Raw genomic sequence first — 24,661 nt, 5'->3', positions numbered from 1 at the left:
TCTGATACGCACTGAACCAGTGCTGGTCAATTCTGGTATTAAAATAATATGATTTAAGCTGTACCAAACGTTTAAGCACGTACGTGTCATAGGAATGCATGTCCACCATCAAAGTAGAACTGACTTCAACTGAGGCTGACTGCGGAGCAACGCCAACCGACAGCTGAGACAGTCCGCCGCTGTCTGAATGAGTCGTACGTCTGGCACATCATTTTTACCTAACGGTTCACTTTTAACTAATACTACACTGGCAAATTATTTGTGAAATTTAACTTATGCACCTGAAAACGAGTTCCCATTAAAATATCCTATTCCATCATAATTATATCATGAATGATATCGGACTGATGAGCAAATATGTGTCAACTAGCGTCTTGTTCAATAACTAGACACATCAAATTGGTAGAAGCATTAAATGCTTTTAAAAACTCCTCGCTCTCACCTGTGTTTCTCTGGATAAATAAACTGTTTCTGCTTCAATATCAATATCTTAAGGGGCTCAGCAAGCTCATTGCACAACTCTCTACCATTCTGGGATGCATGCTATTAGGGCCTGAGCTCTTATGAACCTTTAACTTTGACAATTTGTTCCTAAAACACCTCTGAGATTATCAGAATGTACGAAAGTGTAAAATACATTGCCACAATCATCAAAGGTTGTCTCGTTTCATAGAATCTGTAGTACAGTATCAACAAGTAAAGTTCTGAGAATTAAACAAATATTCCTTAATTTATATGTTTTTATTGTATAAAGGACCTATAAAAATATGCAATATCACATGTAAGTACACAAGAAATGGGAAAGACCACAGAAATTTTTATTGTTTCATCGATATCATCAAACACGGTACAGGTACAGTACATGTACAGTACTGTATTGGCAACCAAAATATTTAACTCAGTCATTAAAACCATTTTTAATAAAAAAACAAAACAAAAGGTGAATGACTGGTTAATGGAGATACCCTGTATCTAACAGTAATGTCTAAAAGAATGAATCAAACTGAGGAAAGACGTTACATTGTAGAATCTTTGGTTTAGATAAGATGCAGTATCACATAAGATCAGGCAGCTGACGCAGTAGCTATGGCTACTCACAGCTAGAAAATAGAAAAATGACTTAATTGCTACTGTACTAAAATTAGATAATGATTCCTGGGAGAATGTAAGGGCCCTTTCATGGATATGAATACAATGGTTAAGGGTGTTAAGCAGCACTGTGCTGCACAAGATAAAAGATAAGTGCTGTCACTTAATACAGCAACTTGAGCTAGGTAATGAGTGCCTTATCCTAGGTTCTGGCCTTATACATGAAAATCATGTTACTTCAGCTTCTAGAGATAAACAAAAGCCAATATGGGTTCATAGTTGATAGCATACTTAAGTGATCATGAAAACTCTACTATACAAGTAGATTTTATCTTCTCTTGAAAGGAATTATGTTACTATTAATACATTTATATTTTTTTTATTTCCAAGACATAATAAGTAGAGAATGTCACACACTTGTGTGTACACTTCTGCACCTTTAGTATAAATATTATACTCTAATGATGCAGTACAGTAAGAGCAAGTCACAAAAATGAATTTTCTTTCATGACAAATTCAAGAATTTTGTGCATCAATTAAAATTAGAGTTGTAAGCCACTCTCAATACTATCTGCATTACCTCTATCACAGAGTACAGTATACATATACTATCTGCATTACCTCTATCACAGAGTACAGTATACATATACTATCTGTATCACCTCTATCACAGAGTATACCAAGGGAAAGCATATTCACTAATATATGAATCATGTGGTTTGTAACGGAATCTGCAGTACCTGAATGAGTAAATTTGAGAGGCTCACTCAACACCTACAAACAACACAGATTTGTCAAATATTGTCAGTACAGGTACCTGAGTTTTATAAAAATTCAGTCCCCAATTTATGTTTATTACAAAATCTTTTGTCAGTTGAGTGCTGAATATATAGTTATGTTAGTTATGTACAGTAACACCACCTTCAGAAGTGAATTTCTTATTATTTCTGTGACTTTAAATTCGACTTGAGTCCTTAAAGAATGACCTTTAAGATAACATGACCACCATAAGTCTTCTAAAGTCTTCTAAACTGATAGAATGACCAGGCAATGTTTTACTACAAGCAGCCTGTCTTATCCAGTTCATTTACAGTCAATATAGATCTTACTTAAATGAGTGGTAGACTCTGGGTCCAGAGACAAATTCAGTACTTGCCAACAGTGCGTAACAGAGACGTGAACGATCGCCCAAGCGGTTAACGAGCAGATCAGTAATGAAGAGGATAAAAGAAAAAGAACCTGCACTTCATATTCTCCTTTCAATCAGAGTTTATTCTCCCACCCCATCAATTACTGGCCCTGCCATACCTGGAGTTTGTCACACAGAATTTATCATAGTGACCCCATTCAAGAATCATTCATCACATAACACGTGTGAGAACCCAAGAGGGAGAAAACTTTCTCCATTTAGTCTTGAAGATTGAGAAGGCAATAGTAGAGGAGGTTCATGTCAGGGAAAATCATAACTCCTCGAAATGGTAACAGAGTAGGTGGACGAAGGCTTACCAGTGGATGTATTGTACTGTACATGGATTTTTCTAAGCTGCTTGACAAATTCAAATTATAAAATGAACCTTCAAATACAAAGACAGGAAAATGCTCCTTCAACTTCATTAACCTCATTTACATTACAGTCTGGATTACTGCATGTAATCCCTACCCCAGAAATACCTAACATCCAAAGAAATGGTGCAACACAGAGCGACTAAGATGATTCCTGAATTAATCATCTCGATTTTCCAAATAGACTGAAGGCCTTAGGCCTTGACAAAATTATCAGGAACAATGGAGGGATCCTACACAGGTCACTGTCCAAAGGAGGGGCACCAAACTGGTGCTTGCACTACGGCACCTAAATTACCTGGAGAGATTAGAACGCCTGCAACTACTTAGCTCATACTATAGACAGGCAAGGGGTGCTTAATTGAAGTTTATAAACATCTCGAGGGTATTACTCGGTCAAGCGTTCATACATGGAGCTGACGGATGCCCGCCCCATTAGGGGACACAGCTCAAGGTTGAAGACGCCACAAGTTCGAAAAATTGTCAGGGTAAACTTTTTCGGAGTGATAATTGTGAACTCTTGGAACAATCTGCCAGTGAGTGTTGTGACGGCACCAAGTGTGACCTTATTCAAGACACAGACTTGAACGGCACTGGTGCAGGTACAGATACACTCTGGAGCCAGTAAATGCCAACAATGTGTAACAGAGACATGACTGACTGCCCAAGCAGCTAATGAGCCAATCAGTGGTGAAAAGGATAAAAGTAAAAGTAAAAATAGTAACCTGTCTATCTAGTACACATATTTGGGTTGCAGGACCGTAATTCTCTACTACCGTACTTATCAAGTTTCAGGGGATAAGAATTTATTTTAGACAAGCAATCCTAGAGTTTTTACTGAACAAGTTCTTCAGCTTGCTTAAACAAGCTGCCAGATGGGGCGAGATACTGAATGAATTCATAATTACAACTGTGGAAAGTGAGGGTGATTGAGTGCAGTGCTGGTCACACTGCCTCCATGTGTACCAACCAAATAAACACTATGTCTACAGAGTGCCTGTACTGTATATAGTATGTACTGCCTTAATGGGCCAAAAGGCCTACAGGATCCACTTACACTTTTCATGGTCCTTATGCAAAGAATATACCGCATATATTGTTTTCTTCATATTCTTTCTGGAAGGAGGAACTTAGTCCCTTTCTTCTATTAGAGAAGGACCGGCTGGGTCGATCACAGATGTAGTACTCGATTCCACGTGACAGTGAAGTAAGTATTAGAGAAGAGCTACTTTTTTCTGAGACTACATTACTTGTCCGCATCTGTCCAATTTCTAACTGGTAAAGAATATTATTGAGTACACATATGTCTTAAATGAAAAATTTAAACAATTAAAAATATAAAATCCAATTTTATGACCAAAAAAGAAGATGCGAGTGACCTGGAATCTCTTTCTCTTTCCATGATGGAGTTTTAAATCTGCAGGAACTAAGGAGGCTGAAATATGATTTCTACTGCATTACTGAAGAAAGGGGATGAAGAGCTAGTCAATGAATGAGGAAGAAACCTGAATTCTTCACTGGACCAAAGTCAACCACTCCTTCAAACAGAATCTATTCAACCTTGAATTAAATGGATAACAAAGACTACTCGTAGCAAAATATTATCTGGCGCTATTAGACATTGGGATGTTTCTAATGGGCACAGAGGATATTTTGTAGTTGGACCATCTCTCACAATACTTACTTCGTCACAATATAAAATTTCAAATTTCATTACTTTAATTTGTTTACACTAAAACAAAACAAAAATTGACAAGAAAATGACTGAAACAGGAAGTGATTATTTACCTGCATACCTTTTGATAAAAATGTACCATATGGGAGGTTACCGTTGTAAGCTTGTAAGCATATAAGAAGCACCATTCTAAAATTTCTCTGGGCATAACCAAGGAAAACAAAGAATAGTCATACAAATAACAAGAGAACTCCCATAATTCACACTGCAATAAAAATTGAGATGTGTAAAACATTTTTATCATTCAGAAGGACGGCCTCATAGCCAACAGATTTTGTGGGCAACCAGCTATCAATATTGTTATAGAAGCTCAAATATTACTAAATTCTGTATCTACTTTGTTCGCATCTTCTCTTCCAAATTCTCTTCTCTCTTCTTGAAACGACCCATTATCCTTGGTTATCTCTAAATAGGTCAGGAAATCTTTAACATTACCGTCTTCTACGGTGGGCTGAAAACTGGGGTTGTCACTAGCAAAACTTGGGTTTTGGGCAGCAGTATAAGTGGTTGAGAGGACTGACTGCGCTGACCAGGAGGATGGAGACTCATTAAGAAATGAAGAGGCAGACTCTGGATGCAGAGCAACTTCTAAAGGCACAGATGAGCCAACTGTAGTGGTGTGAACACATGGGAGCTCAGTTGTGTAAAACTCAGTAGGCAGTGCACATGCGCCCCATCCCATAGCTGGACTTACGTCTTCATATCTGTTGAGAATAACAATTATATATATATATATATATATATATATATATATATATATATATATATATATATATATATATATATATATATATATATATATATATATATATATATATATATATATATATATATATATATATATATATATATATATATATATATATATATATATAAATCGTGTGTATGTGTGTGTGTGTGTAATACAAGTACAGGATATTAAGTTTTCTTTCATCATGTCGGGTAACATAATCGGCTGCTTCCAATTGAAATAAAATATCAGACGATATATTCCGTTACACAGGGCCACACACACACACTACACAATGCCCAGTCAGTCTTGTGGGAAAGGATGGCGACGGAGAATTTCAAGTGAAAATAATAATATGGATGTTACCTGGGAGGTTTCTCACTGAGGACGGAGTAATAGTCTGGAGGAAGGCCATCAAGCTTTAAAATCTGGTCATAGGTTGGAGGTTTGTCCTCGGGGTCTGGTAAAGTTGGACCTCGGGATGACTGTAAAAAAAAAAGCTGTAGTTAAAAATCACTGTCATGTTCATAGGCCTATAATCAATCCGGTGACACAAAGAAAACATAAATTGATTATTCAATTATGATAGTAAAGTAAATGTTTTGTATAATCCTTATATAAAAACGATCTCATAATAATACTTATGTATGCTGGAAGGAAAGGAACAAAGGAGTCTGGACATGTATAAATGTTGCTAAAATTTTCACCCAGCCGATATGACGCTACCTATCCTTCTGTACCTTGATACATGGTCATGTAATGTGCAGGACCTGTACGGTACGTCCTGGTCCTCCAAAGATACAAGACCTATGAAATAGTCCTAAATAACGATTTAGATCTACTTCTATTTATGTAGAATAACGCCCAAAGTACGATTTATCCCCACCCTTATTCAAAGATACTCGTAGAAAACCCTTTCGCAATAACATTCGATAAATTAAGTCTATAGACAGATTTTCCATTTGAACTTCACTTTTTCGCAGGGCGGAGGCGCGGCGCTATTGCGCATGACCACTGACCGACTGGAGCTGAGGTGCTCCCGCCTCCACAAGGCCACGCCGGGCTAGGCTAATACACCGGGACGACACGCCCTCACACCCTACCACAAGCCTTCTTACCTTGCACTTCCACTCAGTTTTAACACCCAAGCAACAAAATATATATATGTAGTGTCTTCAAAACCCCGTCTACCATACGGTTTGGTAATTGTTCGCTCATCAACGATACCGACAATACTCTGCACTACCACCAAGTCAACCACACTAATACATTTGTCAATATACGACCCTTTTGTAGCTTTACAACATTAAATCACCACCAAATTGGCTACTAAAAATTCCCACATCCTACCACCACCACCACCACTCATCATAATCACGTAATATCAACACAACGAACGTAACTGTCACCAACAAGCCCTACTGTACTGTAAGTACTCTCAGCAGGGAAATCTTATAAGCGAGTGCTTGACTGCATCAGTGTGGTAGGAGGAAAGGCACTTATATATAACCCGGTGGGCACACAAGTGAGCTGGCGAGACCCTGTTGATAACAAAGAGTGAGGCCGTGTGTGTGTGTGACTGAGGGGGTCGAGGCAGGCTAGCACTGTCAAGGTCTTGCAGGTGTATGGCAGTAGCAGCCCTTCAAAAGTTACCTGGATATGGCACGTCCCAGCCACTCCTTGTCATCAAAGACAGCTGACGTGTTTAATATTTTTTAATTATCTTTGTTTCTATGTCAAGCGTTTAATCCACAATAATCTCAGCAACAGCCTCATCCTACCTCATAGAGGATGGCTGCTTAATAAAGTACTGTACACTTACAAGCTTGCTCCTCCACGCCTTCACTCCCTCAGCCCATCACATGACTCATTCATACATAACGTATCTTAGTGGTGGAATGTGGCTAAATTTCCACACTATTTCAGTCAACATCCAAACTAAAACAAATTTAAATCATACTGTACAAAAAACTTTCAACAGTGTAATCGTTTGTCTCTGTAATTTATACTGTATATATTAAAGACTTAATTACAGATGAATGCTCGACGAATTGGTGAATGTTAGGTGACCCTTGTTTGAAGAGCCCAATGAATAGCAACCTAACATGATAACACTTTAAGCAGAGTACATCATAAATAACAGACTCGGACGGTGTACTGTACAGCTATTCGCTTGACTCCATTGTTGACGCGATACCTGAATATTTTTATTTTTCAACTCAAGGGAAGTAACTGCGTCGTGGATTGAGAATATGAAATAAACTTATGTCGTCCCTGTACACTGCTCGTCCAAGGTTTTCAGAACAAATGCGCAATAAACAATCAGGGGAGTAATTTACGCATTTCTGCTCAAGCCTAGGACAATGGCCGCTCCTATGTTGCCTTCGACCCTGGGATAACTGCAGCCACTCCTTGCCATGTTTAACCGAGCGTCACCAGCCAAGGTCGCTGTCCCTTAGTAACTGTGGGATCCTGGTGTATGGGAGGAAGGAGAGGGGCGCAAGAGACCTTGATCTTGTAGGAGTCTTCACACGCCCGAGGGAAGTCGGGAGACGCTGGCTGCACAATTAAATATTTAATTTTAAGTTTTCGGAAGAGGTCCTGGCTAAAACATGAAAAAATAAACCACAACGTAACAGCTAAAACAATCACTGCTAACACCCACGCACAGTAATGCTAAATAACTAATTGTAATCATCAATACCAATGATTTCTCCACCCCACCGAGGCTCACCTGCAATACTGAAAATTACTCTCGTCAAGTGAATCAAATGTGCCTTATCATCACCAGGAGAGGAACCTTGGTGCAGTAATCACCACCAGTACCTGATGTAAGTTGCCAGTGGGCCGTAGTCAGTTTCTTAAAACACAATACCTGCACCAGCTTAAAACGTACCCCTCGATAATTACTTCTGTGGGAGAAACGCTGTGTGGGAGTGGGTAGGTGGGTTACTGGGTGAGTGGGTAAGTGGATGGGTGAGTGGGTAGGTAAGTGGATGGGTGGGTGAGTAGGTAAGTAGGTGGGTGAATGTAAGTAGGGCAGTGTGTAAAGTGCAGGATTTCTCTGATGTGTGAGTCATGTTTAACCTTATCCACAGAGGAACACGGAGGAGGGCAGGGCAGGGCAGTACTCACCTGACGGAGATGGTGTGAGGCCACGAGGAACAGGACAGGAGAGGCTGGATGTTCACCCTCAGGACGTGGGGGCTCTATCTTCTTCTCCTTCATGGTCATCCACCCGAGCCAGCTGTGGGAGAACACGACTGTCACACGCCAAAATACAACCTCAACTCCTGCCCATCATTACGTTGGTATTAATTACTTTAGCTGTAATTACTATCTCTTAACATTAACAAATTCACTCTTTTTTTTATCATCTTCACGGTGCGGCCCGGCGGTCTGTTGCCAGGTAGTGCATTGGGAATTGGTCCACTCCTGAAGCAGACCATGCTGGTAGATCATTCCAAAGTTAGTTTTGAGAATTATTTGTGTGTATGTGTACGACCTTCAGTGGAGCCGCTAACCGCTAATTGTTATATACAAATGAGTAACGCTCTCCATACACCCCCCCCCCCTTAAAACACTCTTTATTCTTCTATATTATAAACTGGTGAACTGGACACGATACATTCTCTCTTGGCAAGGGAGTTTCTCAATCCAGTAATTAAAATAAATATCGATAACCCCCCAAGCCGAGCAGCAGCAGTATTCCACGTAAAGGAGGAACACTATTAATCTAATTTATCAGTAATATTAATTTTTTTCACAATGACCTAGGTACCCTCCACACTCCTCCTCCCTCACTATGACCTACCCTCCACTACCCCTCCTCTCACCCTCACTATGACCTACCCTCCACTACCCCTCCTCTCACCCATACTCACATGAGGGCAAAGGTGACGAAGACGATACCAATATATATGCACTGGGGAATAAGCGAGAGCATCATGGTGAGACCGATTATGGTGATGCCGGCAGCGATGATCTTGTTGGTCCTCCGCTGCCACACGGCCGTCGGTACAGCTGTCTGGTGCATCCTGGAGGAGGTACACGAGACCGGGGACCCAGTAGTGGTAGTTGGCGGCACCCGAGGCGTAGGACGTGAAGTAATGGTGCAGCTCCTCAATAGTTTCTCTGTTGACCAACCCCCCAAAAAAATAAACATAAGCAAAACTCAACATATAGATACATATTTCTCTCAGTTAATTCCAATCTATTGTATGTGGGAGTCTGTCCTTGTGTCAGTCACCAGGCAATTCCATTATATCTGATCATACAATATAAACTACATTTAACTTAGTAAACCCCACAACTACATCTACTTCTTTCTGAAATTATTAACAATCCCAATGTCAAAACTAACCGGTGGATTATTATTCACAGCAACAGATCTACACGTCGTTGTATTTCTAAGTATAAATATTTGTACACCAAGAGACACCACAATTTATTCACATCACAGACAATCACCGACTAATACGCATCATCATTCAAGGTGCACGTTTCTGACATCAGCGGTGCAGGGTGTTCTAATATGCTGGGAGATGTGGTGTAGCTCGCGGACTTCTGATTCATAACACACACACACACACACACACACACACACACACACACACGTACTCTAGCTGTCTCCAAGTCTAATTCACTCAATAAATGTGGGTATGTATTTATGTTTGTAATCGTTACACAGAACGTTTTAATGAGGTCTTCACACGGAACGTTTTAATGAGGTCTTTACACGAAACGTTTTAATGAGATCTTTACACGGAACGTTTTAATGAGATCTTTACACGGAACGTTTTAATGCGATCTTCACACGGAACGTTTTAATGCGATCTTCACACGGAACGTTTTAATGAGATCTTCACACGGAACGTTTTAATGAGATCTTTACACGGAACGTTTTAATGCGATCTTTTAAAAACGAACTTAAGTGGATTACTGTAACATCCGGGGCAGGAAACCCAGAGCAACGTATTAGTGGACTGGACAGTGGTATCCTCTACAACTAGCATCTCCTCAACACTCAATGCTATTTAGGATATACCAAGTACATCTAGCAAGGTAAACACACAGGAGAAACCTATTATGTGTGCTGCGGTTTACCTGTAAATATGCGACAAACAAACCGGCGTTGTTTACCTGTAACCCAAACAGACACAAACTCGCTCTAAAAAAATATACTCGTATAATACCAAGAACACGTAAACAAGTATAGCCAGGAATTAATGTGTGTTTCGGAGATGAGATTACGTAAGTCACTATATCCGGGGGGGGGGACGTCACTATATCCGGGGGGGAGACGTCACTATATCCGGGGGGGAGACGTCACTATATCCGGGGGGGAGAGCAGTCACTACATCCGGGGGCGGGGGGAAGAGGTCAGTCTTTCACTATATCCGTAGGGGAAAAATACGTTTAAGTAGGTCAAAAGGTCAAATTTACAATATATATAATAATATACTAAAAATATTGTAATTTAATACATTAATTAAACTTATATCACATTTTTTTAGTTTCCAGATGTCATGCGTGTTATTTACTAGCTGGCTGGTGATCGCTTCCTCTCACAGACACACACAGACACACACACACACACACTTGCCTACCCCGAGTATGTATATGTTTATCCCACAGCTTCATTCAGTGGTACCAAAACACACTTAAACCAACGGCTGCCTTAACTCTCAAGCATATACAAGTATATCCACAAAACAAACAAGTCATGATCCACCTAAATAAAATGAATGAGAACAAATTTTCCTCTGCCATTCATCTTCCCTTAATAAAGGTTCACAAGATAACTGTCACGTTAGAAGAAGGTCTGAAGGAACAAGTTTATTCACTCGAACGAGCCAGAATCTTGCTGGGAGTGAGTGACCTACCGAAAGACTACTAGAGAAAAAATAAATAAAACATCCGGTGTGGTATTTCCCCGAGTCGATGGGATATTTCGACCTTCTACGAAGCCTGGGTACTGGAGACCATATTGTGTTTCATTTGTTTTGTAAGACTGTGTAGCTTACCTGCCAACTGTCACGTAGACACTTTTCAGTCCTGTTACTCACTCCTTATGCAACCTTCCCGCCACACTCATCCCGACACACAATCTATGTCAAAGAATCCAGCTATGTTTGAGAGCTAATGGTTCTCAACTGAATATTGACTGTTTTTACAAGTTAATTAAAGGCAGTAGTTCCTAAGTCTCCCACAAGAAACAGATATACTGTAGGTAAGAGAGAACTGCCAGTAAGAAACTCACACTTGACGCCCACACCTTAATTCAACAAAGTTTCTCCAACAAAGCCCCTTGTGGTGGTTTGCCTTTGATAATATAAACTGTTAAACTCACTACAGTTGATAGATCCACCATCATCCATCCATCAACTCTAATATAATACCGGTATGTTGTCAACTAATACTTGTGGACTGATATTTTGCAGCCAGATGGTCACATGTTCTATAAACACAACAGGTCCAAGATGTGTACGTATCACAAAAAAATAAATCAGCTAAAAATATCCTATCCAGGCCAAGTTGAAGGCCTGACTCATCGGGGGGAGGGGGGGTGTTAAAGAGAGTGAAAGAACTTCCTGGAGCTAATCATTCAACCACTTATCAGCTTATCTTTTCGTTGATATTTTGGTTATTACTAAATATTATTTAGTCGAAATATAAACAGCATAATTTTAACAAGAGCGGAATTAATATATAATTTTCAACTGGGTCTAGGTAAGGAAAGGGGTAGAAACGTGACGTCACCTCCCGCCACACAAGATTCAACATGATACTGAGGATGTGGGACTGTGGGAGGCGCTAGGTTAGGATTGGCTCACTATCGAAGAACTCTACACCACACGAGCACCCAGCTTAGCAGTCAAGTATACCAGTTTCAAGTATATCTCTCACGAGTGGAAATGACAATAAGTTCATTTAAATCAACGGGAAGGGCCTTAAAATTATTTACCAGACTCTAATATAATTTTTAAAGACCCTCGGTGACAAGATTGACAAGGTCATTGACAGGGCCTACAGCAGGGAGGGGTGCATACCATCCCGAGGAGGGGGAGGGGGTACAGCCCATCCCGGGGAGGGGGTACAGCCCATCCCGGGGAGGGGGAGGCGAGGTACCGGTAAGACCAACGGTTATTTCTCTGTACACAAGCAATGATTTCGTCCCATTTGAGAGATGTACGGGCCACAATTATTTCGCCACGTTTGTACATCCTATCTTGGACTGGGGAGAAGAGCAGCACCTGAATTTTAAGCAGTTTAGGACGCTAGCATACTGTAACGAAGGGATGACCGAGGGAGACTTAACAAGTATTAGGCTAAACATGACAGTTATTATTAGGAAAACGTGAGAGAGAAATGCAGTTGTCTCGGTCTCCTTCACCGCTTTAGTCACAAACTAAAAATAACAGTTACCTGCCATTTTTCCGTTATCCTAAAATATTGAAGATCATGGTAATATCCAGCATAATCCATCTGGCTGTGGTGACATGGAGGAAGCTAAGCTGGCTGCAGCGACTTGAAAGAAGCCAGCTGGCTGCGGCGGCATGGAGAAAGCCAGCTGGGTGTGGTGTGAAACACACTGGCTGAGAATGGTAGTATGTGACTGAACTATAGCCGTGGTTGAGGGTCACGTGGTGAGGAATGTACCAAGCGTGTCATGAATATCACGACAAAGGTGATGACTAACTCGCCTCTAAAACCCGTTAATAATGCACTTAAAACACATCGCACCTTAAACTTCACTATGGTAAAACTACACCGCGTCATATTGCCAGGTCGAGAAAACAATTTGAAAATATAGATATTGTTTCTCCACCTGAGTGACTCACCTGGCTCGCCCAGCTGTTATGTGGGTCTTGCTTGTGTGATGTTACAGTCTCACTCACTACACAAAGGACAAAATGCACACCCTGAATCACTAACACACTTCGCTGCTTAAACCCTGGAATAGGTAGTCGTAGATCTTGTGCCAGTTAAGCGGACAGGCAGGAACACAATCACAACAATGGGTATGAATGACAGAGCCTGCGTCGACCCGTATGTACAGGATGTGCGCAAGGAGACGTCTGGTCTCTTGTCTGGTGCTGCCAGCTGCCTGCCGACCACGAGGACGCCCATCCCCCCGGGGGGCCCCTGCCATACCCCACCAGAGACTTCAACGAATATTCCCTCCTGATGCAAGGTGGGTTTTGTTTGGGAATCAGCTGATGCAACGGATGTGTGACGTCGTGGTAATTGTCTTACTGCACACGAGGACAATTTCATATTAAACTATTAATAACAATAAACATTAGCTATTCTACGCTGCCACAGTGTTATACGCACGCAATATGCAATTTATATACATACACAGCTCTGGGGATTGTGAACAAAACGGTTAACCTGAGTCCTCTGGTCGGCCCTTCTGGACAGTTCCTTCAGGCACTTCCGTCCTTAATGCATTAGTCAAGAAGACAAGCATGAACTCGGCGTGCTTCGCAGTTGGGCGCTGTAAACGCTTTTGAGCTTAGCCTTGCACAGGATGCAAGGGGGTGCCAAATAAAATAGCCCTCTCGCGGGACAAACCTGAATCTGAATCAGAATGTGGTCAACCGGACCCAGCAGTCAGTGGAAGGTGGCCCACGTGGGTGTCTCCATAACGGTGCCTGGACAAACACTCATCACCCTACAGTACATGTATTATATTAGGGAACAAAAGCTGTTAACCATCAACGATGGAGTAATATGTCAGTGTATTGAAAGCAGATGACTATTGCAAAATATTAATTAGTTAGTATTTTACGATTTCAATAACAGGACCACCAGAAGAACCCCCCTCCAGGTAGCGCTACGGGGGGTCTTCAGGTGAGCCAAATATTAATATCTTTGGTCTTTGACAAAGAGACTCTTGTTGTATAATGTTTTATACAACCTTTGATCTCCCTAATGCTTAATATTATTATTATTAAAATGTTTAATTGTTAATGAGTAAATAATTATATCCTTGACGGAATAGACAGCCCGAGAACACGTCTCTCCCGTCCTTAACTACGAGGCGACGTGTTATACAAGTAAAGATGTTAACTTGAGGGAGATATTCCATCACAGACAGACAGACACCTGATATAGCGCGGCGCCTCACCACAACCTACCCCACACAGGTGAAGTATTGCACCATCTGTGAATACATCAAAGTTAAATAATAATGAATGCTGTTTACAATCAGTGACGTAACCAGGAATTTACAATATATTTCCATTTGGTCTCTACATCACAAACTGTTTCAAATATAACTAAGACACGATAATCGACTTTATGATTCTGATAAGACTTATTATATGCGAGTCACTGCCGACAAACAGCACACATTAAGACCTTAGGATAACTTGGTCCAACACCTTATTCCGTTACAGTGACCGCCCGACTCTCACTACCTACATCTCTCTCCCTCAGTAGTCACGTCCACCATTACTGTGATTTACTGCGTTCCACTTATCAGGATCACCCCCCCCCTCCCTGCCCCCACCACACCGGCACCATCTGTCGTTTTCTATGTAAGAGACGAGGACTACACTAGGCCACTGGCGGGGTATACCACATGCTCTCACTCTTCCACGAATGACACTGCAAGTTGCCCCGCTGCCCTCAGGCTTCCACCGTGATCTCCAGCACGTCTCACGACCACCTACTAATGAGCACTATAACAGCCCAACCCCAACCACTGTAAAAAAAATATTATCCACAACTCGTAGAAAACTCGTATCGTCATGCTCCACAAGAGGTCATGTTAAGTGTATCATGCTCCACAAGAGGTCATGTTAAGTGTATCATGCTCCACAAGAGGTCATGTTAAGTGTATCATGCTCCACAAGCGGTCATGTTAAGTGTATCATGCTCCACAAGAGGTCATGTTAAGTGTATCATGCTCCACAAGAGGTCATGTTAAGTGTATCATGCTCCACAAGCGGTCATGTTAAGTGTATCATGCTCCACAAGAGGTCATGTTAAGTGTATCATGCTCCACAAGAGGTCATGTTAAGTGTATCATGCTCCACAAGAGGTCATGTTAAGTGTATCATGCTCCACAAGAGGTCATGTTAAGTGTATCATGCTCCACAAGAGGTCATGAAGATCAAGTTTAATCGTTTAAGATCAAGGTCACCAACCCTGAGTCAGAGGATGGTAATGTTGGCCTTGTTATACATCCTGTGCTCAGACACACACCTCCAACACGAACCTTTGGACCATCAATCAAGACCTCTAATGCCCGTAATTCAACCTTTTAAGACTACAGTACAAAACTCTTTCTTCAGTTCACACACACAGACACACTTGTACAGCCCCCTTCACTAGTGCGTTTACAGGAGCTCATCATATAAACCTTCCACAAATCATTACATGGAGATATTTGCTTTAATATTGTTTTAATATGATTCCATAATATGTTTACTATTGCGAGTTTTCTTCTGTCGAATGTAAACAAACTAAACGCTGCCACACTGCATAAAACCTGACGAGCTCCTGTAAACGCACTAGTGAAGGAGACTGTACGTGGGGTTGAAGGTCTTGGTTACCTGATCCAAATGCATGAGGTGACATACTTAACTACTGATGACTGTTGCAAGGGCACCGCCGTCTTCCCTTATTCAGGTACCATATTGTATCCGTTTGCTGGTCACTACCACCACCTACCTACCTACAGGCACACCCACTAACTCAGGGTCCCTCTCTCTCACCCACCTACACCCACTAACTCAGGATCCCTCTCCCACCCACCAACACCCACAAACTCATGGTCCCTCTCCTACCCACTAACTCAGGGTCCCTCTCTCTCACCCACCTACACCCACTAACTCAGGATCCCTCTCCCACCCACCAACACCCACAAACTCATGGTCCCTCTCCTACCCACTAACTCAGGGTCCCTCTCTCTCACCCACCTACACCCACTAACTCAGGATCCCTCTCCCACCCACCAACACCCACAAACTCATGGTCCCTCTCCTACCCACTAACTCAGGGTCCCTCTCTCTCACCCACCTACACCCACTAACTCAGTGTCCCTCTCCCATCCACCTACACCCACAAACTCATGGTCCCTCTCCTACCCACTAACTCAGGGTCCCTCTCCCACCCACTAACTCAATGGTCCCTGACGCGACAAGGGCGTGTGCTGTTGTTGTTTACAGGCTGACACGCCCAGCTGATGCATCACCCCGCTCACCGTGCCATGCATATAACCAGAAGCCTGTGATGTGGTCCACCTTACCTGTCCATCACTGTAATATTGTGTACTCAATGCACGACCACTAGCAGCTGTAGAGGGGATACGACCCACTGTGATAACTACGCACGTGGATACGACCCACTGTGACAATTACGCACGACCATTGGCAGCAGCTGTAGAGGGGATACGACCCACTGTGACAACTATAAACAAACACTGGCAGCAGCTGTAGAGGGGACACGACCCACTGTGACAACTACACACGAACACTGGCAGCAGCTGTAGAGGGGACACGACCCACTGTGACAACTACACACGAACACTGGCAGCAGCTGTAGAGGGGACACGACCCACTGTGACAACTACACACGAACACTGGCAGCAGCTGTAGAGGGGACACGACCCACTGTGACAACTACACACGAACACTCTCTATATTACATCATACGACTACTAAAGCCGTTCGATCCAGACCTAGACTTTCCTCCACCAACTTCTGGTAAGTGAAAAAAACGGAGGAAAATTATTGTTTCTTGATAATTCTCAGATTATATAGCATAAATGAATAAAATTTCCACGAATGTTATTTATTTTTCCTCAAATATAATTCCAAGATCCCGTACCAGACAGAGACCAAAGTGCAGGATGGATCTCCAGCGTCAGAGGGCATTATGTATATGACGCAACATAAAAGTATAAAAAGTGATGTATACCTTTCCACTGTGTGTGTGTGTACTGTATGTATGAATGTATGTATGTATGTATACCATCACCCTTTCACTAACATAATTATATCCCTCTCTATACCGGATTCATTACAATTACCGGATCTTTTACCGGAAATCCCCCTCTCTCCCTCCCAGACACATCAAGTACTATCAACTAAGCTTAACCATGGAGTGAGAGAGAAAGCTTGAGAGAGGGGGATACGAGACAGGAAGCAGTGAATCATAGCCGAGAACTTTATAATATTTATCTCACACACACACACACACACACACACACACACACACACAGACCACCCAACTATATCATCAAACTTAGTCCAAAATAATGCTTGCTGCCACAGACCCCATCACAACCAAGCCCCACCATCATATCACTTAACACCACACAACGTTAAACCTGTTCTGTGTGGTCGAGTATATAACAACACGTTCTGAGGCTATTTTAATATCGAATTATAACCAAATTATGTAATCAAAGTATGTTGTCAGGTTATGTTGGGTTTAGTTAGTTAGTTTAGGTTAGGTTAGGTTAGGTTAGGTTAGGTTAGTTTAGGTTAGGTTATAGGTTGGGTCAGTGAGGTAAGGGTAATAGTTATGACTGGAATGGTGAGGTGCTGGAAGGCTTCTCATCTCTGCCTCAAGACACAGAGGACTCTTCAAGGTTATGTTCGTTGTTCTTCTTGTTATTGTTCTTTTTACCCTAAGTGTGAACGTATAACACACACACACACACATTTGAGCTACGATATATCAATGGCTTCTCAAGAGTTCGTAGGCCTCCTCCCTCCACCCTTTCCTGCTGGAGATGTTAGAACGTATCCAGTATAAAGGCTTCTCGTCTCAGTTGGATTTACAAAGGTTTCATTCGGACGTTGAACCTTTCCACCCCGGCTTAGTTCAGTTAGGTTAGGTGTAGGTTAGGTTAGGTTAAGTTGTTAGGGTTAGGTTAGAACGTCCAATGGATCCCTTTAGTTGTCTTGTCAATGTTTTTAAAAACTGTGTGAGGGTGTCGCTGTATATACGTGTGTGTGTGAGTGTGTGTGTGTGTGTGGTCTCGGGCTTCTCCAAGGTGAACAGCTGCTCCACACTCCCCAGTCACCACCCACCCTATCACCATACCCTACCACCACACCCTCGCCTTTGTTGACCGTCACAAGAACCACAGTCGATACTATGTGCTTTATTTCACACTGTGTATCTAATAACTGTTAACAAAATATATATTACATTTTTAAGGGAATATTCACCAGCTTTAATGGTTGTTGTACGAGTATAAGTGAGTTTTGTATTATTTTTTACTCACATACATACACACAAACCCCCCCCCCCACATATACAGTATATAGCGCACACACACACACTACAAACATACAGTTAAGTACACAGCCTTTCATAGCTAAATGGCTCTCATTAAATACAAAAACACAGTCGTTCTATTATTCGGACACAGAATATAGTTAAAAACACCCAGGACAATCAACATAACATCTCCTCTCTGGTGTAGCTGAACCAGAGCAGCTGAGATGGACACACACACACACACGCCCCAAGCGGGAAACAGGAGCACCTTAAGTATTAGAACAAGTAGCAACGTCCTCCTCCACAACCAGAGAGAGAGAGAGAGAGAGTTTTGTTACTAGTTTCTTACTGGTTGAAAAATTATGGGGCAGACAGACGAACAGACAGACAGACAGACATTATAGGTGTGAAGACCTATTACAAAACAACGGGGTTACTACTACTGAATGATTCTCTCTGACCTCACAATCAATATGGTTCTGCCTCCAGCTGTGAAGGTTCGTGGTAAGTGTCATGCGGAAACAGTATTATTCCCTACGGACAGACACGCACGTAGGTAATCATTGCTTTCTTGTCGGGAGGGAGGGGAGGAGGGGGATAATCAGTAATATTTGTTAATTTATCTGACAATCACGCGTTAGGAAATAATAATAATAATAAAATCCACCGGCAATAATAATAATAACACAAACATTAATAATAAAACACACAACAACAACATCAGGCCTTCAGTCAGCTGTGAACGCTCGTCCGTGGGTCAAGAGAATTGCGCATTGCAGTTCGGCCGCAGTCCCTCTCTAAGCCCCCAGCCAACAAGCCAGTTCCACTATTGTCATTAAGTGGATCAAATGCTTCTTCCACAGCGCTCGATTCCTTATTGGGAACTATTACTGGCTGTGAGGGGTAGTTTGAGCATTCACCACCACAGGCACACACTACTACCAACCTCACCTCCACACACACCACCACCTCCACACACACCACCACCTCCACCAACCTCACCTTCACACACACACACACACACCACCACTTCCACACACCACCACCAACCTCACCTCCACACACACCACAGGGACAGTGTGGGCTACCAGAAACTAATGACTCACCCAGCCAATAGAACATTAAACGTTTAATGACGTCATAAATACCAGGTGACTGATTGAGAGTACGAGACGTTCACCAATCAGCGCGCGCCTTCGTGACGTCATAAAGATAACATGGTTTATCTCGCTGACAGCCATGACCTATAATGTTATCTTCACTATCTCACACACACACACCCACACACACACACACCCACACACACACCCACCCACACACACACACCTCCCTACAGTGGTACTACAGCACAGCACCTGTACTGTGGTGTTATCTGAGAGCTTGGGGGCGTACATCACCCTACAGGAGAGGGAGGCACCAGTGTTTAGTTGCCGCGCCGACCAGGGTGATGTACTGTATATAGTCACCACACACTCCTATAAGTCATCACTATCCTCCTCACCACTACCATAACCGGTGGGCTCACACTAAGGCGGACGGGCACGAGGAGGAAGACAACAATCAAGGTGTATGATGCTTTGACGCTGACCTTTGGGTGACAGTTCATCAACGTCATGAAGGTCCCAGCCTACAGGGAGGGAAGGAGGGAGGAAGGAAGGATGAGCGAAGGAAGGAAGGAGAGGAAGGGGTGACAAATTGACAACACGCACACCATATTAAACTGTTCTCATTCCACCCCCCCCCCCCCCGAGCTCATTACCAGTCACTAGGGACAGGCTGCCACACCTCATTCCTCTCTACGTCATCCCCAATACACTCATTTACCCCCTTTATTAATTAAAAGATCTCAAGAGGTGATTGGGGGACAAAAACATCTCACAATTCAGGGAAAAATTATCCCAATCCACCGCGAACACAAACACGATACTAATGGTTCAAGCATAAATACAGACCGTCCGTGTCTCAGTGCTGAAGGCTGCCACGAGGCGGTTGACTCGCTAACGTAACGTAACTGTTTGTGTTACATGATAAAGAGAGAGAGAGAGAGAGAGAGAGAGAGAGAGAGAGAGAGAGAGAGAGAGAGAGAGAGAGAGAGAGAGAGGCCACCACCACTCATAAGCTGCGTCGCACTATGTAATTCAGTAGAAGGTCGGGCATGGTCACCTCCGTAAACACCGCTTTCTCACACCACTGAGAATCCACCAAATTATAACAGCATACGGAAGGAAGTGATACGGATACGGTAAGTGACTACGAATAACAGTTGACGGAAGATCTTGCACACCCAGCCACTGAACGAACCTCCGTATACGATAATGCTGCGTCACGTCACAGTCTGCGTCACAACAATACTTAGGACTAAACGTAAAATCACAATAAAAAAAACTCTTATTGCGTCCCTTGTCAAAACATTATGATATCGTTTATTATAGCTACTTATTTAATTCAATTACGGTATATAAATATTGTATACTTAACGTAACAGTAAACGGTATGAACGGACGACATTTAATATACAGTAAGTATACTGTACTTCTACTTATAATCTTATATCAACAAAACATGGACAACTTTACCATCAGCACTGATACTGAGGCATTTATGAGTTGTTTTATGAATGGTGGTGAGTTACTGTATGAGCCAATGAGTCACCCTGGAAATATTGAAGACTTGGTGCAGTACTACAGTCACCAATGGCCTGCCTGAAACCAACATCACTCAGTTAACAAGTATAGTCAATAATTCCAACAATGATAGTTCTCAGAGGATTTAACAGTTCGCAATCCACACTCACGTGTCACGAGTCTAGAGGTAGACCACCGAGAGCAAATACGATGTCCTGCAGGAGAAATGTTGGCTGACGATCATGATGTTGCCTCTACAGGAGAAGGCGATAGTCTGCCCTCAGTCTGTCTCATGGCAGTCATGGGCAGCTGTGGCCCGTCGAGAGAACGTGTTTTACATTTCGGCCGCTGAGTCAGGTATCTTAGTTGTAAACAGTCTCTTCGTCCCACCCCCTTCTCAGCGATAGCAGTCTAGCACCCTCAGTGTCAAGACCTGACCGAATTATTCAGAATAGGCAACTTTACTCTAAGCTTTGCCAATAAATTTGTTAACCGTATATTGTCTTAACCCCTCTTATCTTCACCTCTTCCTCTTTCCCTCTTAATTCCTTTTATTCTGCCTTATCTTCACTTACAGTACACATGTTGCTGGCGCGCACAATTGTGTTTGGCGATAACAGTGGTGGTAATGGACAAGTTTAACTTTCGACAATACAACACAAATGAACAGTGTATGTACTCGTGCGTATCTAGGTGTATAAAATATGTATATGAATTAATATCGACTCATTCAAACGTCTATGAATAAAACTCAGGCCTTGTAAATATGCAGTAGGTGAATGTGAGGCAAAAGGTATGCCTGACTTACCCAGGCCTTCAGGTAGTGAGGGTAGGAATACGGAAAAGGGAGGGAGGATGTGGGGTACTTCCACATGCCGTCAGGTTTATACCCAGCGGTGACTCACACGGGCACCAAAGGGGTGAGGTATGTCCTGCTAGGGTTGATAAAACATCGATTGTGTCTGTGTGTGTGTGTGTGTTTAGGTTGGGTTGTGTTGTTAGGTTACTTTAGATTAGGTTACGTGTACAGTACGTTTGTAGAGAAAGATAAGCGACACTTGATGTCCCAATTTGATTAATGGCCTCGGGGTAAAGCGTTTATAAATGTACAGACTGGTACTGTAGCAAGTTTTTAATAATGTCTAAGAAGCTATAAAACTAAGGACCAAATGATTTTGGAAAGTATTGTGGTATCTAAATAAATAAATAAAAGATATTATATATATATATATATAACCTACTTATGCGTTCTAACGAGTAGTTGTTTTTGTCTTTAAACGCAATTAACCAGTTACGCGTTTGTATGTGTGTTTGTGTATGTGTACAAACTACAAGGATACATCCATATCCGAGTGTGATTTTACTATAAAAATAGTAGGCTATAGCATGACATGACAATAGACAATCACAAAAGTTTCCAGATATGATCATCCAACAAACAAACCTATGAATGAAACTCCTCCAGATGAAGTGTTTGAAGCATCAGTGTTAACAAAGGTTTGTATCGTGTATGTATAAAATGTAACACTAAACCTTATACATAATCATAACCAAACATCATCATAATCGTAGAAATGTTCATGGTATTTAACAATTCACCATTACCTTTTTACTGTGGAAAGAATCGCGTACAGTACTGCTGTAGTTTTGTTCACTGGTGGGCGGGCGAGCCTATCCCTCTGAATTTTTCGTCGATTATACACACTTTAGTATTCACATTTGCTGTACAATACACGTTATGGGCTTTCTATTTTCGTCACATACATATTGAATCACGTAACACAAAACAGGGTTAAGTTTTGATTGCGGAGGGAAGCGTATTTACAGTAAGTGGTTTCAGACTTCATACTCGACTCGATCTCCGGAGTTCAGTCTTTACATGCATTATCAAGGATGATATGAATGCATAAGAATATGGTGGACACTCCTCCAGCCACTGACAACACCTACACGTGCTAACAGGTGTAGAAAATCTTGTTTTTTGCATGGGTGTTAGACAAAGGCACAGCTCTACGGCACATCGAGTTCTGGCTCTCCAGCTGCCTCTAGCACGCGTTGTGTTGTGACGTCATTCATTGCCAACTACTGATTTAGGCTCACTTTATTTTTAAATTATAATGTACTGAAGAACAAAGGTTATTATCGAACACGTACTACAATCCTTATTTATATTCTGGTTTGTATAAAAATAAATAAAAGGAGGCGTACGGCTTGTACTAAGAATGGTTTATGAATAAGTGGAACCTCAAACAATGATCGACATTGGCTGAGGAATGTAAACAACTTTTGGACTTACTCCTCCGTAACATAAGGATCACAATTCAGTGCAGTGTTTTGGCAATGGAAGGTCACGTACCAGAAGAGGGGACATATACTGTAAACTGTTGGGTTGAATTTATTTCACGTACAGACATTATATCGCAAGAGGAAATGGTCTTAGACGATATAGCCGATTTTACTTAATGAAGTTATCTCGAACAATACTGTATATAAGTATAAACTGTATACTTATTTAATTTAAATACGTTAAATTTCGGTTATTACTAACAATTATTGAGTTACCGGTAAAATGGACATTTATGATAGCTAAGAAAACATATTAGTGTTTTAAAGATTAGTCTCAAAAGAATAAATAACTAAGGTTCTTAATCGATTAATCTTTAATTAGTCTGACGTCAAGAATTCGCACCAGGTTTATAATTAAGTTTATTATAATGATGATAAACAACTTGGGGCAAAAGTTGGACCCTTACCTTGACCACAACAGCGAGAAAGAAAAAGAGAGGTGTAATATTTCAGTAGCGAGTCATGTGCTGGTTCTGATTAAGGAGGCGAGTTTAACATGACTTTTGGTGAATAATGTGGTGGTGGTAGCAGAAGAAATAGTGGTAGAAATAGTAGTGGTGGTGGTAGTAATGGTATGGCTATAAAGGGAGGTTGGGGGTCATAAAAATAGGTGCAAATAGGTTATGTAAGGTGCGTCTTGGTTGTGTGGGTGTACCTGGGTGCACCTGGGTTGTCTGGGTGCATCTGTGTTTTGTGAATGAGTTTGGGTTGTGGGTGTCTTCATTGTGTGGGTGTGTTGTGTCTGTGTAATGTGTTTGAGAAAGATTAGTATGTTGAATACAATACCACCTTTTTAATATACAAATAGGTGTTCTCTCTAAACAAACGGGTGTTGTATGCCTAAGTAAAAATATAACACATCAGTCACCATATAAAGTTTTTTTTAGTTAAATAGTGCACCTTATACTGCCACAGACAGAGTCTAAAGGGAGCCTCAATTGCTTTAGCAGTTGACTTAAAACTATAGTGCAGCTCACCTAGTGATTCGAAATCTCAGCCCAGATTAAGGTTAAGTAGGTTTGGTCAGGTTCTTTGCATTGTTGTTCCCATTTTTTTTTAGTATTTTGCAAATAACATCTCCTATGAACCTTGGAGCGACAGTACCTAAAACAATCTATTTACATAGAAGGAAACTTATTTCTTACCTCAGAAATCAAGTAAATCAGGTGCAGGAATTGAAGTTCTCATCATTATTGGGTAGTTAAACTTAGGATCTATATTCATGGCCAAGGATCCAAGTTAACCGGCTAAGTAATACTTCATTGGTTTGTTATGATGCAAAACAGTATAATTCTTTCCATCAGGCCGCCTCTTGAAACTTGCAGC

General features: G+C 41.7%; 1 protein-coding gene across 3 annotated transcripts; it reads right to left on the bottom strand.

Moving 5' to 3' along the window:
- Positions 1 to 726: 726 nt before the first annotated feature.
- LOC121857051 lies at positions 727 to 23,051 on the bottom strand. 3 transcript variants are annotated; one of them, XM_042352915.1, is made up of 5 exons: positions 22,595 to 23,051; positions 9,002 to 9,251; positions 8,253 to 8,364; positions 5,484 to 5,602; positions 727 to 5,091 (listed from the first exon to the last, which is right to left on the bottom strand). In XM_042352915.1, the coding sequence occupies exons 2-5, from the start codon at positions 9,151 to 9,153 to the stop codon at positions 4,698 to 4,700; spliced, it is 777 nt and encodes a 258-aa protein (XP_042208849.1). In that variant the 5' UTR covers positions 9,154 to 9,251; positions 22,595 to 23,051; the 3' UTR covers positions 727 to 4,697. The 3 variants fall into 3 exon arrangements, with proteins under 3 accessions (XP_042208849.1, XP_042208851.1, XP_042208850.1); XM_042352917.1 differs by lacking the exon at positions 22,595 to 23,051 and adding an exon at positions 21,160 to 21,411; XM_042352916.1 differs by lacking the exon at positions 22,595 to 23,051 and adding an exon at positions 12,962 to 13,873.
- Positions 23,052 to 24,661: the final 1,610 nt, after the last annotated feature.

This window comes from Homarus americanus, unplaced genomic scaffold, assembly GCF_018991925.1.
Source record: "Homarus americanus isolate GMGI-L3 unplaced genomic scaffold, GMGI_Hamer_2.0 scaffold44060, whole genome shotgun sequence".
Lineage (NCBI taxonomy): Eukaryota > Metazoa > Arthropoda > Malacostraca > Decapoda > Nephropidae > Homarus > Homarus americanus.
The sequence above is the reverse complement of the archived record's forward strand: the minus strand, read 5'-3'. Positions and strand labels throughout refer to the sequence as shown.